At 39.9% G+C, this 14,239-nt stretch overlaps 1 protein-coding gene across 1 annotated transcript in view; it reads left to right on the top strand.

The window, feature by feature from the left end:
• Positions 1-14,239, top strand: part of ITGA1 (integrin subunit alpha 1) — a 167,258-nt gene that overhangs the window by 80,917 nt on the left and 72,102 nt on the right. The window contains exon 7 of the mRNA XM_025270534.2: positions 11,685-11,833. Coding sequence (XP_025126319.2) covers positions 11,685-11,833 — 149 coding nt within the window. The remainder of the gene's footprint in view (positions 1-11,684; positions 11,834-14,239) is intronic.

Here is a 14,239-nt window from a genome sequence, read left to right as displayed (position 1 = left end):
GACGGTGGAGCCTGGTAGGCTGCAGTCCATGGGGTCGCTAAGATTCGGACACGACTGAGTGACTTCACTTTCACTTTAAGTACAACATATTTAAATGTTCTTTAAAGTTTGATCTTCCTTTAGTGCAGTCAGATAAGAAATTCATTCATAGTGATTTAAAAAGATACTTTCATTTCAAAGAAATGTATACTAAAAAGTATGCTTTTCTTTCATGTGGTCTTACAGTAATTCTCTCTAAAAACATTAACAATTTACTTTAACAATCATTTTTTTCTCCTGGTTGGTTGCTAACATAATTTAAATAGATTTTTTTTTTACTTTAGTTTTTTTTTTCCTTTTCATTTGAAGCACCCAATCCTGCCCTAAGATTCACAGAATTAGCTTCTGAAATTTTCCTTCGCCCTTACTTAGCCTCCCTATCTCTCCATTCCTGAAAGGGGCAGCTGCAAAAATGAAATTTGAGAGGTATTACCCAGAAGAAGTTGCAAAACTGAAAAGTTAAGAGCTAGATACGGGACTCAGACTCCTCATCCATATCAAGGGTATAAAGGCACTAAGAATAGAGTTGGCCAAATTTGTGAAGAGGGTTTCTCTATAGAAAGAGCCTGGTGAGAAAGGTTTTGGTGGGATCATACAGTGAGCTTGGGGAAGCCGGGACACAATTGCTGCGTGCCTGACTCCTACACTAAAGGGCGAGACAGCTGTCTGGCTGCTGACAAGCAAGTCACGATGCTAGGATTGGCCTCACACCTAAAGTTGTCAGTACAAAGAACGTATGTTTCTCATAGCTTGTCATGGAGTCCTGTTTGCTCCTGTCCATAGAATCGTCTGGAAGTGAGTGGAAGCCTCTGCACAGAACGGCTGACACTATCCCCAATCCCTAGGGATTACGGTAGTGAGATGCGTTCACTCAGGCGAGGATGCAGGTGAAGGGAGATCTCCAAAGAGCCCACTAAAAAGGTAATACCTGTTATTAGAACCTGGTCCACCTTGGATCGGCACCAGTAGAATTTTGGTGCCCTTTATTTATTTATCTTCCCTCCCTCTGTCCATGAATTTACAGTTAGCAATCTAAGGGGCAGGAGCAGAGAAACAAAGAAACAGCCAGTCATGCCCCTTCCTCAACTACATGCGTCTCTCCTCCCTTAAAAGGAGGAGGAGAGAAGATTTAATTGAGTACAGCTGATTAACAACGTTGTGACAGTTTCAGGTACACGGCAAAAGGACCCAGTCATACATATACACGTATCCATTCTCCTCAGGCCATTTGATCATTTTTTACTTACAAATACAGCAATTTCATGTTGTACAGCCTAAATTAAAATATAGAGCTTTTTTAAAAAAACAGATATTTTAAAACTAAAAATAAGAAAAGACATAAGACATTTATCTTTCCATCCAGTGAGAGTAGAAGAATTTAACCCTAAATAAGTTTTACAGGGATCATGGGCCCCCCAAAATTTACATTCTAATTATACCCTGTGAGTTCCTGTTTGTTATATTAATTACAGTTATTCACTTGATCAAGGTCAAGTATTATGGCCTACTTTCTGCAGTCATAGATTTTTCATGTAGCAATTGCAGTTATTGGAATGTAGTCTCAAAGATATGAACCATTTCTGGAAGTAATTTTCTCCTCCACAAAAAAAAAGGAAGGAAGGAAGGAAGGAAGGAAGGGAGGGAGGAAAATAAATTTTAAAACTTGTGTTAAAGTTTCCATATGACAATTAGTATACATTAGGAAAATACAATGCAAATGACAAAAACATCAACCCTAAATACTTACTCAAAATTTCTCCCGTGTCTCTGTGTGGTCCCATTAAGACTTTTGCAAACATAGTCAAGGAACTTTTGCAAACCAAATTTTTATCCAAGACAGAGTAAAGGCTATAAAATCACCTTTTAAAAAACCACCTATAAAAACAAACCTGAAGCACTCACTCTGAGCTTGCAATAAAAGATATGATGGTATAAACATTATGGAGGTCTTATTGATCCTCAATACCTAAACATAACATGGCTTTTAATAATAAATGAGAATGATATAAATATGCCATATACAAGTGCATTACCCTAAATAAAACCAGTAAATTGTGAGGCTTGATATAAAAGTGAAATATACTAATGGAACAATGTCTAGATTGTTCCCATCAAGAGTGTAGCATGACATTAAACCAGGCAAAATGAAAGGGGGAAATTAATTAAATTTTAGGAATATTATTTATCTTTCTTTTTACTACACATTTTATGGCCATTTCCTAGGAGCCTTAAATCTGAGGGCTGATGCATTGTTTTGAGGTCTGAGAAGGCTGTCTGAGGCGTGCAGCCAAACCCTGGTCTATCAGGTTGTGTGGTGAATGAGGTGAATCTCCTTCTCTAGCCTCCTTGTCTCTGTTGTCCCCTATCTCCATCCATCACTCATCTGAATTACTCTTCCCATGTAAAGTTCAGATCATGACATTTCCCTGGATAAAAATCTCCTATCTCTGTCTGCTGAATAATACTCAAGCTCTCCAGTGAATTATAAATCACCTGTCACCTATTGCTGTGCACTGCCTCCTTCTCTTCTTGCCCTGCAGTCACTCCTGCCTTGGCCTTCCCTAAACACATTGCTCTGTGTTCACAGGATTCTCTCTGCCTGGAAAGCCCTTCTCCACCCCAGTCCCCACGTGCTAGGCGAACTTCTGAGACTCAATTCAAATATGACTTTCCCGATGGCTATTCCCCCAAAAAGTCCCTTCCCCTACACATCCCCACAGCATTTGCGCACCATTAATCAACTGCTCTCATCACTCAGAAGCATTGCTTTTTGTTTCATGATTCCATCTCTCCTGGTGGAATGTGAATTCCACAATGACAGTGTTGTGCGTTAATCCTTCTATTTATAGAATACAGTTCAGAGTTTGTGTGTTGCCTAGCAAATAGGAGGCAAGTCATTTATGTTGGAAAAATGTAATTTCTGGAATTTTTAAATTTCTCTTTGTGTTAAAAATCATTATTGTAGTGACCACCATTTCTCACTCTCCCACTCAGCTTCATGAAGTCATCGAGCTAGAAGAAACTTGATTGTGGGGACTCTCCCCTGCCAAGACACTTCTCTATATTATGTTTTTGTTGTTGTTCAGATGCTCAGTCATGTCCAACTTTTTGTGACCCCATGGACTGCAGCACGCCAGGCTACCCTGTCTTCACCATCTCCCAGAGCTTGCTCAAACTCATGTTCATTGAGTCGGTGATGCCATCCAACCATCTCATCCTCTGTCATCCCCTTCTCCTCCTGCCTTCAACCTTTCCCAGCATCAGGGTCTTTTCTATGAGTCACTCTTTGCATTAGGTGGCCAAAGTATTGGAACTTCAGCTTCAGCATCAGTCCTTCCAATGAATATTTAGGACTGATTTCCTTTAGGATTGACTGGTATGATCTCCTTGCTGTCCAAGGAACTCTCAAGAGTCTTCTCCAATACCACAGTTCAAAAGCATCAGTTCTTCGGCACTCAACTTTCTTCATGGTCCAACTCTCACATTCATACATGACTACTGGGAAAACCATAGCTTTGACTAGATGGGCCTTTGTTGGCAAAGTAATGTCTCTCTTTTTTAATATGCTGTCTAGGTTGGTCATAGCTTTTCTTCCAAGGAGCAAGCGTCTTTTAATTTCATGGCTGCAGTTGCCATCTGCAGTGATTTTTGAGCCCAAGAAAATAAAGTCTGTCAGTGTTTCCATTGTTTTCCCATCTATTTGCCATGAAGTGATGGGACCAGATGCCATGATCTTTGTTTTTTGAATATTCAGTTTTAAGCCAGCTTTTTATCTCTCCTTTTTCACTTTCATCAAGAGGCTCTTTAGTTCTTCTTCACTTTCTGCTATAAGGGTGGTGTTATCTGCATATCTGAGGTTATTGATATTTCTCCCTGCAGTCTTGATTCCAGCTTTGCTTCATCCAGCCCAGTATTTTGCATGATGTACTCTGCATATAAGTTAAATAAACAGAGTGACAATATACAGCCTTGACATACTCCTTTCCCAATTTGGAACCAGTCTATTGGTGTTCCATGTCTGATTCTAACTGTTGCTTTTTGTCCTGCATACAGGTTTCTCAGGAAGTAGGTAAGGTGGTCTGGTATTCCCATCTCTTTAAGAATTTTCCAAAGTTTGTTGTGATCCACACAGTATAAGGCTTTTGCATAGTCAATGAAGCAGATGTTTTTCTGGAATTCTCTTGCTTTTTCAATGATCCAGTGAATGTTGGCAATTTGATCTCTGGTTCCTCTGCCTTTTCTAAATCCAGCTTGAATATCTAGGAGTTCTTGGTTCACATACTGTTGAAGCCTGGCTTGGAGAATTTTGAGCATTACTTTGCTATCATGTGAAATGAGTACAATTGTGTGATAGTTTGAATATTCTTTGAACATTGTATTTTAGGCTTTTCTTTTCAGGTGTTCAACACATGTAGCCCCATTCACTTCTGGTCTCAATTTCTCCCATAGTCTTCCCCCTCTTAACACCTTCCAGCCTCATATTTTTGAGTATGAGTCAATTTCATTGCATCACCTTCCGTCAAGCAAGAGACCAACTAAAGACCTATCGTATACCAACTTTATTGTGTTTCTGAGAATACATTTCATTTACCTGTGAGCCAGTCCTGTTCATATGCCTCTCCGTAGAGACAAAGGTTAAGCCCAGTTTCAGTTAACATGGTCTCAGAATGGTTTGTGTTGACAGTTAACTTGAATTCATACTCTAATTAATTACAGTAGAAGCATGTTGTAAGGAGAAGGCAATGGCACCCCACTCCAGTACTCTTGCCTGGAAAATCCCATGGACGGAGGAGCCTGGTAGGCTGCAGTCCATGGGGTCGCTAAGAGTCGGACATGACTGAGCGACTTCACTTTCACTTTTCACTTTCATGCACTGGAGAAGGAAATGGCAACCCACTCCAGTGCTCTTGCCTGGAGAATCCCAGAGATGGTGGAGCCTGGTGGGCTGCCGTCTATGGGGTCGCACAGAGTCGGACACAACTGAAGTGACTTAGCAGCAGCAGCAGCGTGTTGTAAGGCAGGGCTTTTGCACTGTAGTTCGGTAAAAAAAACATAAAATGACCAGACCCAAAGACTGAGGACTTATTATGTAAAGCAGTTGTACATCCTACAAACACACAGAAAACTTTATGGTGCTTCCCTGTCATTATTCCCCTAAAGAGGCCATTGATTGGATAGTATTAACTGTTGAATGAAAGCCCAGAAACTAAACTCATGCTGGGCATTACAATTTAGGCACTGGTGTTACAACTCTAACTTAACAATACAAAGTCATGGTAGAATTCTAAAGAAGGCGATAATTCCATTCCTTCATAACTCCTTGAAGCAGTATATATAATAACTACTTTAAACATGTCTCTTTCTTAAACTCTCTTGTCATTCTTTTGTGACCTTTTATGAGGAAAAAAAAATAGTAATTTTTGTGATTTCTAACAGCATCATTCCTTCCATATTCCTCACATTCACTTCCCTCCTTGCTTTACTCTTAAAAAGAAAGGAAGCCATTTGGATAATTCATTTTAATTCAGCAGATATTTACAAAGTATCTTATTGATCAAGTATTATGCTAGGTGTATAGCAATATAAATAACAGACTCTAAAACTTTGTCCCTAATCCTGAAAAACTTCCAACTTAAAGTCAAGGCCTATATTTGGAAAACTGCAATGCATGACTGTTTGCCAAGTCACTTCAGTCGTGTCCAACTCTTTGTGACCCCATGGACTGTGGCCCACCAAGCTCCTCTGCCCATGGAATTTCCCAGGCAAGAATACTGGAGTGGGTTGCCATCTCCTTCTCCAGGGGATCTTCCCAACCCAGGGATTGAACCTGCATCTCTTATGTCTACCTGCATTGGCAGGTGAGTTCCTTACTGCTAGCACCACCGGGGAAGCAATCCATGACAGTGTGACATAAATATAACAGGCATGAATGAAGCAGAACAATGAATTGATCTTTATAAGCAGGTAACTCACAATTTGAATAAAATCATATTTTCCAAGCTATGCTGTTTGAGGTGTGGAACATGTTCCACATAAAAAATAAATTCCCTTAATTAATAATAAAATACATCAGGTCTTCCAATTTGTGATTCACAATGCCTATTTTCATATTAAAGACTCTGAGAGCACTTTCAGAGTAATCCACTTTTGAGTCAGTGCAGAGCAATTCAGGAGTAAGGGAAAGCCTTGCTCTTTTGTATTATTTGAAATGTGTGGCCTTTTTTACTTACAACAGAGGGAGGCAGACAGACAGAAAAACTGTTAAACTTTGTTTTAATGATTGCTTTCTGAAAGTGTGTGATTATGGACTTTAAAAAAAATTATACCTAGCAACTTAGAAAGTTAGTATTCCCTGGAAAAGGAGGGTAAGGAGACATCAGTTTGGGGTTTATCTGAAACATGAATGTAAAATTTATGCTGAAGTGGGAGGTCCTAAGTGTTCCTCTTCCTCATGTAGCAGGATTCTCAGCCAGTTGTGTGCCTAGTTTATGCTATAATGAATCAGCTTGCAATTATAACTACTTAATCAAAAAGTTCAAACTATATTTCCCCAGGAGCTAAATGTGTCCCTGACAGTTGTCTCTGAACAGTAACTGTTCCTCTATTGTTACTCATCTCTCACTATTTTTGGGGCTTCCCTGGCAGTCCAGTGGTTAAAACTTCACCTTCCAATGCAGGGGGTGTGGGTTTGATCCCTTAGTGGGGACCTAAGATCCGCCATACCTAGCAGCCAAAAAAGAACCTCACAGAAAACAGGGCAATGTTGTAACAGATTCAATAAAGACTTTAAAAATGGTCCATATCAAAAATCTTTTTTAAAAAGAGTCTAATTTTACTATCTTCACCCACTTATCTTATACTGATGCCATAAGCTACTCTTCCCATTCTCCCTTAAAGAAGGCCCACAGCTAACCCAGTTGTGCCTTTTAGCTGCTATCTCTGCCTACATTTTTTCGTTTAGTAAGAATGCCTAGAATCATTCTCTCTTTACTACTCCTCTCCAGTTCTCTGCTTAGCTCCACCCTCTGGGTCTTTGTACCATTCCAATACAATTGGCTGCTTCAAGTCAAATATGATGACTATTGGTTTTTTTTATCTTTTTCTCAATTTCTGAAATGATTTAAATGTCTTTAATGATCATCCTTGACAGATTTTCCAGGCTCAAGACTGCTTTGCTTTCTCCCATTCTACTTTTATAACTAGCTGTCTGTTCTTGACCTGGGCAACTTGTTTAGGAAGCTGGATCCTCCTTCCTCCCTGAGGGCTGACCTGTGAGACAATAAATGTGCTTGTGATTCTCTCTTCTATTCATTCCCTCACCATGTGTGTTCATCACTTTTTCTCTCATTATTTAATTCTCATATTTATTTGACTTGGTTATATATGCACATCTACCCATTATGCTAGCACAGATCTGTTTCACCTGCATTAAATTTATAAACTAAGCTGGGACTTAAATTGCTCCTATTAAAGTGAGTCTCACACAAAGCATTACGTACGTTTAGTGATGTGACTATTTTCCTGTGATGAAAATTAATAAATGGCACCCTTTTCTGAGGAAAACACAGCAGAAACCTTATTCTGTCTGATTCCTAAGAAAATAAGAACCCCTGTGTCAGCCAGGGACCTACACTGAATGTCATTCTCCTGAGATGTGAGTTCCCACTGCCCACTCTTCTAATTTCCCACGCTTCTTCATATCTCTCTTTTTCTGCTTATCATTATTTCCCTCCTATCTCAGTTTTCTACTTGCCTGTGTGAAGTGGTACACTCATCTAGTAAGAATGCATGAGGGTCAACTGTAAGCAAAGCAAAATAGTGGTCCAGGATAAGCGAATACCAACAGCTATGATGCAGTCCTGCTCTTTACCCCCGCCTGCCCCTTCCGAACTTATAATGTCGTTGAGAGATAAAGCATGTGTACAAAAGCTGAGAAGAATGCAGTGCTCACAGGAGCAGCACAGACAAGTTTGCTTCGGAGTTTGGAGAAAGGGAAGATCACTATGGACTCTATTGGCAACTTGGTGGACAAAGTTGCATAGAAAGTGAAACTTGAATCTTACCAAATGGGTAGGACTTAGCTTAGTTGCAGGGATAAGAAAGGGCATTTGGTCTGGGTAGAGTCCTGAAGATGAGGATGATGAGAGAAGGTAAGGCCAGATGGTTGGGTGGCTGAAACTCAGGGGGTGGAAAACTGAATTTTAACCTATAGGCCTAGTATTTCAAGAAACAGCTTGAAGTTGTATCTATTTTCTATTTTAATTAGAATTACAGTTCTCTTTTAAAGTATATTTCAAAGTCATTGATGTAGGCAATGAAGAGTTATTGGAGTTTTTTAATAAGGAAAGCATGTGATAGAAGCAGACTCTTAATACAGTTTATCTACTATCACTATGTAGAAGGATTCGAAGACAGTGGAAATGGAGGGAAGGAGATCAGCAGTGCAGAGATCATGATTGCCATGGTCCAGGTTCAAGACAGTCAGTGATGTCTGGCCAGGGCTGAAGAAAGAATGCAGAAGTGTAGATAATAACTGCCTTAGATCCAATCGCCCAGACGCAAACTCTGCGAGCAGGAGTCAAGTGATAGCAGTTTACAAAGGAAGTGCTTCCAAAAGAAAATAGGAGGTGATTTGGGGGAGCAAAACAGAGCAGCCGTGGAGGGCAAGCAAGCATGTGGCTTCAGGTGAAGCTGAGGCCTCAGCTGGGTCTGGAAGGGGCTCCAGGTTAAGTCAAGGGGCCGATCCTGCATTGGCTGCACTCAGGCCTTGCCTGTGGAGCAGGGCAAGGGATGAGGAGGGAGAAAAGTCCAGACACTGCTGACTCTTGGAACCTTTGGGGCAAAGCAGCTCTAGCATTCCAAGGACAGTCATCTGATGAAAGCCTCGGGTACAGCTGTGAGAAGCAAAGTGTACTCAAAGGGTGAGGGAATGAGCCTTTACGAGTTCTCTTATATCCCAACATTTACAAAAGAATGAGCTTATAAAAGTGAGATATATGTTAAGTAGACAGAGATCGATAGATAGATATGATAGATATAAGACATAAAACATTGATATCTGACTTACCAAGATGTTATATTTTCCCAATTCTCCCTAATAATCCAACAGTTTATAGTATGTTCTCTAAGATATGAAAAGTGTGTTGTAAATGTAAAATGTTACATCATAAAGCAGCCTTATTATTTGGTATGATTTCCTTCTCTTCTCACGTGAACTCCTCCCCATGTGTAAAGGAGATGCCGTCTTTTTCCTGAGGAGTTAGCATCTTATCACCAGAATTTGACTGAAGGGAGCACACTCACTATTAAAAAGTACTAGGATTGTTGGGCAGTGCTGTGTGCAACCTCATTTGGGATTCATGAGCAAAACTTTAAAGTGAAACCAGTCTGCGAGGTATGTGGTTTTTGCCTAACAGCATTCAGTGTCATAGGATCACTCACAGAGGAGATATTTGGACTTAACCACAGTTGGAAGTTAGCCAAATTAGTTAATGCAGGGGAAAAGAGGTTAAAGGAGATAAATGTTTGCAAGTAAATGATTATGGTGATGGATCATGGAATCTAGGTTGGATACAAAAAAAAGAAAAGTAACATATGAATTAATTGGAAGTCTTAATGTGGTCAAGGAATTGATGAATTAGATATACCAGGTAAATAAGCCAAAGTTAATGGTCAGAGAGAAGAACACTTGACATTGAGATTGAGGTGCTGCAATTTTTCCAGATGACAAGGTCAAGGCGAAGACCTTGGAAGCAGATGACATAGGTGAGCTAGAGGAAAAGATTACTAAAGCCAAGGAAGTCAAATAAATAAGAGACTAGGGTGTTTGATAGAGTCATCCAAGTAGTAAAATATCTAAGAATAATAACAGGAGTGACAGTTTTCAAAGTTCTTTAGTCTCCTGCTTAATCAAATCTAAACAAAGAGAAGTAAAAACAAAAGCAGCTCTGTAAGACGCCCTGAATGGATGAGCCATTAACTTCTATAGCAACACAGCACTGCCCAACTAAATCCTGGTACTTTTCAATACCTTCTGTTCACCATGGGGCCATAAATTAGGCACAATGATTATATCTAAATAACAAAATAACTTTACTTTTATTTACACTGAGCATTTATACACACAAAGACAATGGCAAACCTACATGGTTTTCCTTAGTAATTATTCAGTATTTCCCTGGATTCCTGGTTAAAAGCTGTTAGGGTCATTGGGAAAGTAATTTAAAATCTATTCAAAGGCTGGTGGCTCAGTGGTAAAGAACCCACCCGCCAATATAGAAGAGGTGGGTTCCATCCCTGATCCAGGATGATTCCACATACAGCAGAGCAACGAGACTCATGTTCCACATCCATTGAGCCTGTGCTCTGGAGCCTGGGAGCTGCAGCTACTGAAGCCCACACACCCTAGAGCCTGTGCTCCTCAACAGGAGAAGCCACCATTATAAGCCCGCACACCTCAATGAAGAGTAACCCGCGCCTATCACAACTAGAGAAAAGCCCTTGCAGCAATGAAGACCCAGCACAGTCAAAAATTAAAAAAAAAAAAATTATTTTCAGGAAAAGACAGTCCTTTGGGTAAAGAATTCTCTGAGTCCATAATTTGGGGGTAGGAAGGTTAAACAAAGAGTAACTTCAGGCACAGTTCTTGATATAGGTTAGTTTATTTGGTTCACACCAACCTTCAAAGGAGGGTGCAGAAAAAGGATTAAGAAAATGGGCAAGGGGAAGTGAATCAGTTGCGCTTAACCTTCAGTCTTTTTACTTCATGCTGGCTTTGCAGTTAGCTGCTTGCACTACCCACCTGTGGGAAAGAAGGAATGAAAGGAGTATGGCAGTAAGAGAGAGAGAAGACAGGGAACAAGAAAGGGAAGGGCTAGTTTAGGAGCCATGAAGCTATAGCTGAGCTACTTGAAACAGGAAGCACACACGTGTCCTTGCCAAAAACATCCCTGATCATTCGTCCAACTTCATCTTGCTCCCCTCTTTCCTCCCAGCTTGGTCCAGACTCATTGGCTTTATTTCTGTTCTCAGAGCATCTACCTCTTTGCCATCTCAGTTTCTTCACAGGCGCAGTTCCTTTAGTGTGGACCCCATCCACCCTCACACTTGCCATCCAGGATGGGCCTCCACCCTCCTAGCACATATCTTTTAAGCCTCAAAAATCACTTCTGAAAGGGCTTCCCTGAGCCCCCATTTTAAATTACGCTTCTAGGTTATACTTGCCAGTAATAGCTTTTCTGTTAGTACAGCCTTTTTCACAGTTTGCAGTTGAACCTGTTTTTGAATAATTCTTGTGTTTAATCTCTCTCTCTCCCTATAGTTTAGAAGCTCCATGAAGGCAGAGACCATGTCAGTTTCATGTTCAATCCCAAAGCCTGCCAGAGTCGTTCAGTAAACACTGTTGAAGAGAGAAACCAATCATTTGACAGGTTTATTAAAGCACTCTCATTTGTGTCCTTTGGGATATGAATATTCACAAATAGCAATGATTACTGCTGTCAAAGTAGAAGGATTTGTGTATTGGTAGAGTTTTAAACCCTTTGGAAAGACTAACTTGTATTATTACATTTGATCCATGTGTTTAAACTGAAGACAATTAAAATGAAAGTCAGCTAGATGGATAACACAGTGACTTGGTATTTCAGGTTGGAATTGTACAGTATGGAGAAAATGTAACTCATGAGTTCAACCTCAATAAGTACTCATCAACAGAAGAGGTGCTTGTTGCAGCGAAAAAAATAGTCCAGAGAGGTGGCCGGCAGACCATGACAGCCCTTGGAATAGACACAGCAAGGTATGTGTGTTCAGACACTCAGTTGTGTCCAACTATTTGCTGACTGTAGCCTGCCAGGCTCCTCTGTCTGTGGGATTCTCCAGGCAAGAATACTGGAGTGGGGTGCCATTTCCTTCAGGGGATCTTCCCAACCAGATCTCAGGGATTGAACCCTACTCTCAGGTCTCCTGCATTGCAGGCGGATTCTTTACCACTAGCACCACCTGGAAAGCCCACAGCAAGGTATATAGATTAAAAAATAATAATAATAAGCCAAAGTAAAAGACTGTGCAAAAATAACTGCTTACAGTCTAGTGCTTTGGAGTATTAATGGAACAATTATTAATACCTTAGTAATATTTAAAGCCACCTTGTTGAAATCAGATTCAACTGATTAGCTAATAATTATAGGATCAAATTTTCTATTTTACAATCTCACCATTCTTCTTATATTTCCTTTTACTCCAAGACTTTGATTGATGCAGAACCAGTCCAAAAAATCACGTGGTCTACAGCATCACATTCTTGGGGACCAAGATGTAATATTAGATAATATCTTTTCCCTTTATTCTCTGTTTTCAGCTTCTAGTAATCTCGGTATAAAAAATGGATTAAATTAATCCACTTCTATTCAGTATATGTATATACCATAATACATCTATAATTTTACAGCATTTCACAGATTTAAATTTACAGATGTAGGGTTGTTGAAGTTCTCAAATAAGTGTTTTTAAGAAGGCAAATTAAACGTCTTATTTGAAACATTTTCAGTGAAAAGGTTGAAAAGGGGAAAGGATTTCATCATTGGTACCCTCTCTTTTTCTTCCTCACTTTCCCCAAATTCCCTCTAATTGACATTCCTCCTTTCCTCCCTTCTGCAGTCTCCTCCATGGAGTGCACATAATCCATTCTGGCTGAGCTGCATTCTACAAGGATCTACAGAACTGTCCTTTCCTTACAGAGTAGAGCATCCTCTTTTCTGTATTTTTCCTGATCCCACTCAGCTCTTTTGCTTATTTCTCCCTCTTAATCACCATGAAAGCTTCTGAACAAAAACTAAACAGTACCAAAAGCACAGGAAATCTAATGAGCACTATGACTAATGTTAAGGATCCTTCTCTTAAGAGCCTTCAGCTTCTGGACTCTCACCCGCCTCTGAAAAGCCCGTCCTCTCATTCCACCTGCCAGTTAAGATCCATGTTCTAAGAGGGCTAAAATGGTTAATATGGATACTCCAAAGACTGGATTGGATCTTCAAAAATTTTAACTTTCATGTTCCGCTTCAGACTTATAAATGTTAGAAAAGCATGTGGTTATAGTTAATATGGGGCCCTTGAGAAAAATAAGCACAAACAGATGGGGTAATTTTACATTTACCTGTCCATAGGACGCCAGTTTGCATGCACAGAAGTGCACATGTTTAGGTGTGCTGAATGCACATTCTTAAATAATTGACTAAATGTGGCTGTACATTCAAAGTAAATCAAAGTGTTCTTTGAAACTCTGAGCCTGTAGGGAGCTGTGTCCTCCAAAGGCAACCACTTAAGAATGAATATTCATCTTTGAAAACTCACTGATGAAATATTCTGACTGCATTTGCTCTTGCATAAATACCACTGTGAATACCATGTCCCTATATGGCTTTTGCCTCTGTGTTTTCACAGAGGGTCTAGCTGTGGGACATAGAGTTTATTGAGTTTTGTATATAAATAAAACTCCATCATGATATTGCTAAGTACTCTTCTTATACAATAGTTTTGCATGTTTAATTGTTCTTTATTCCTTTCAGGCAGGATCAGTTCAAACAGTATTTCTAAATATTTAGAATCCTTACTTTCATTTTCAGTGTTTCCTAGTTAAACATATTTTTGTGTCCCCTTATCCCTACCCCAAATTGTCTTTCTTTTCGTTGCTTCACATTATTTACTCATAAAACCTGGATTCTCCTGTCCCAAAGAAAGGGATTCTCCTGGGGTATATTAATGTATAAAGCCATGCAGACTGGTCAGTGCTTATTTTAAAGAGAGAAAATGGATGGTGGTAAATGGGGATCAAACACAATTTGCAGGAGATATTTGAAACATAAAGGGTACACACATGAGCTCTGCCAGTGCTACCCATAGAAAGCCAGTCCTGGTTTCACAGCTACCCGATTTTCTTTAAGGAACGTCTTTTAATCATCGCCTTCAGCTGATGTTCATTCAATTATGGCCTTGATCTTCAAGAGAGTCAGGAGATTTTGGCAATCTTCTAAGATAATGGTCCCCAACCTTTTCAGCACCAGGGACTGGTTTTGTGGAAAACAATTTTTCCACAGACTGGGCAGGAGGAGGATGGTTTCAGGATCCCTCAAGTGCATTACATTTATCGTACACCTGATTTCTGTTATTATATTAGCTCCACCTCGTATCATCAGGCATTTGATCC

Source organism: Bubalus bubalis, chromosome 19 (genome assembly GCF_019923935.1).
Source record: "Bubalus bubalis isolate 160015118507 breed Murrah chromosome 19, NDDB_SH_1, whole genome shotgun sequence".
NCBI lineage: Eukaryota > Metazoa > Chordata > Mammalia > Artiodactyla > Bovidae > Bubalus > Bubalus bubalis.
The sequence above is the reverse complement of the archived record's forward strand: the minus strand, read 5'-3'. Positions and strand labels throughout refer to the sequence as shown.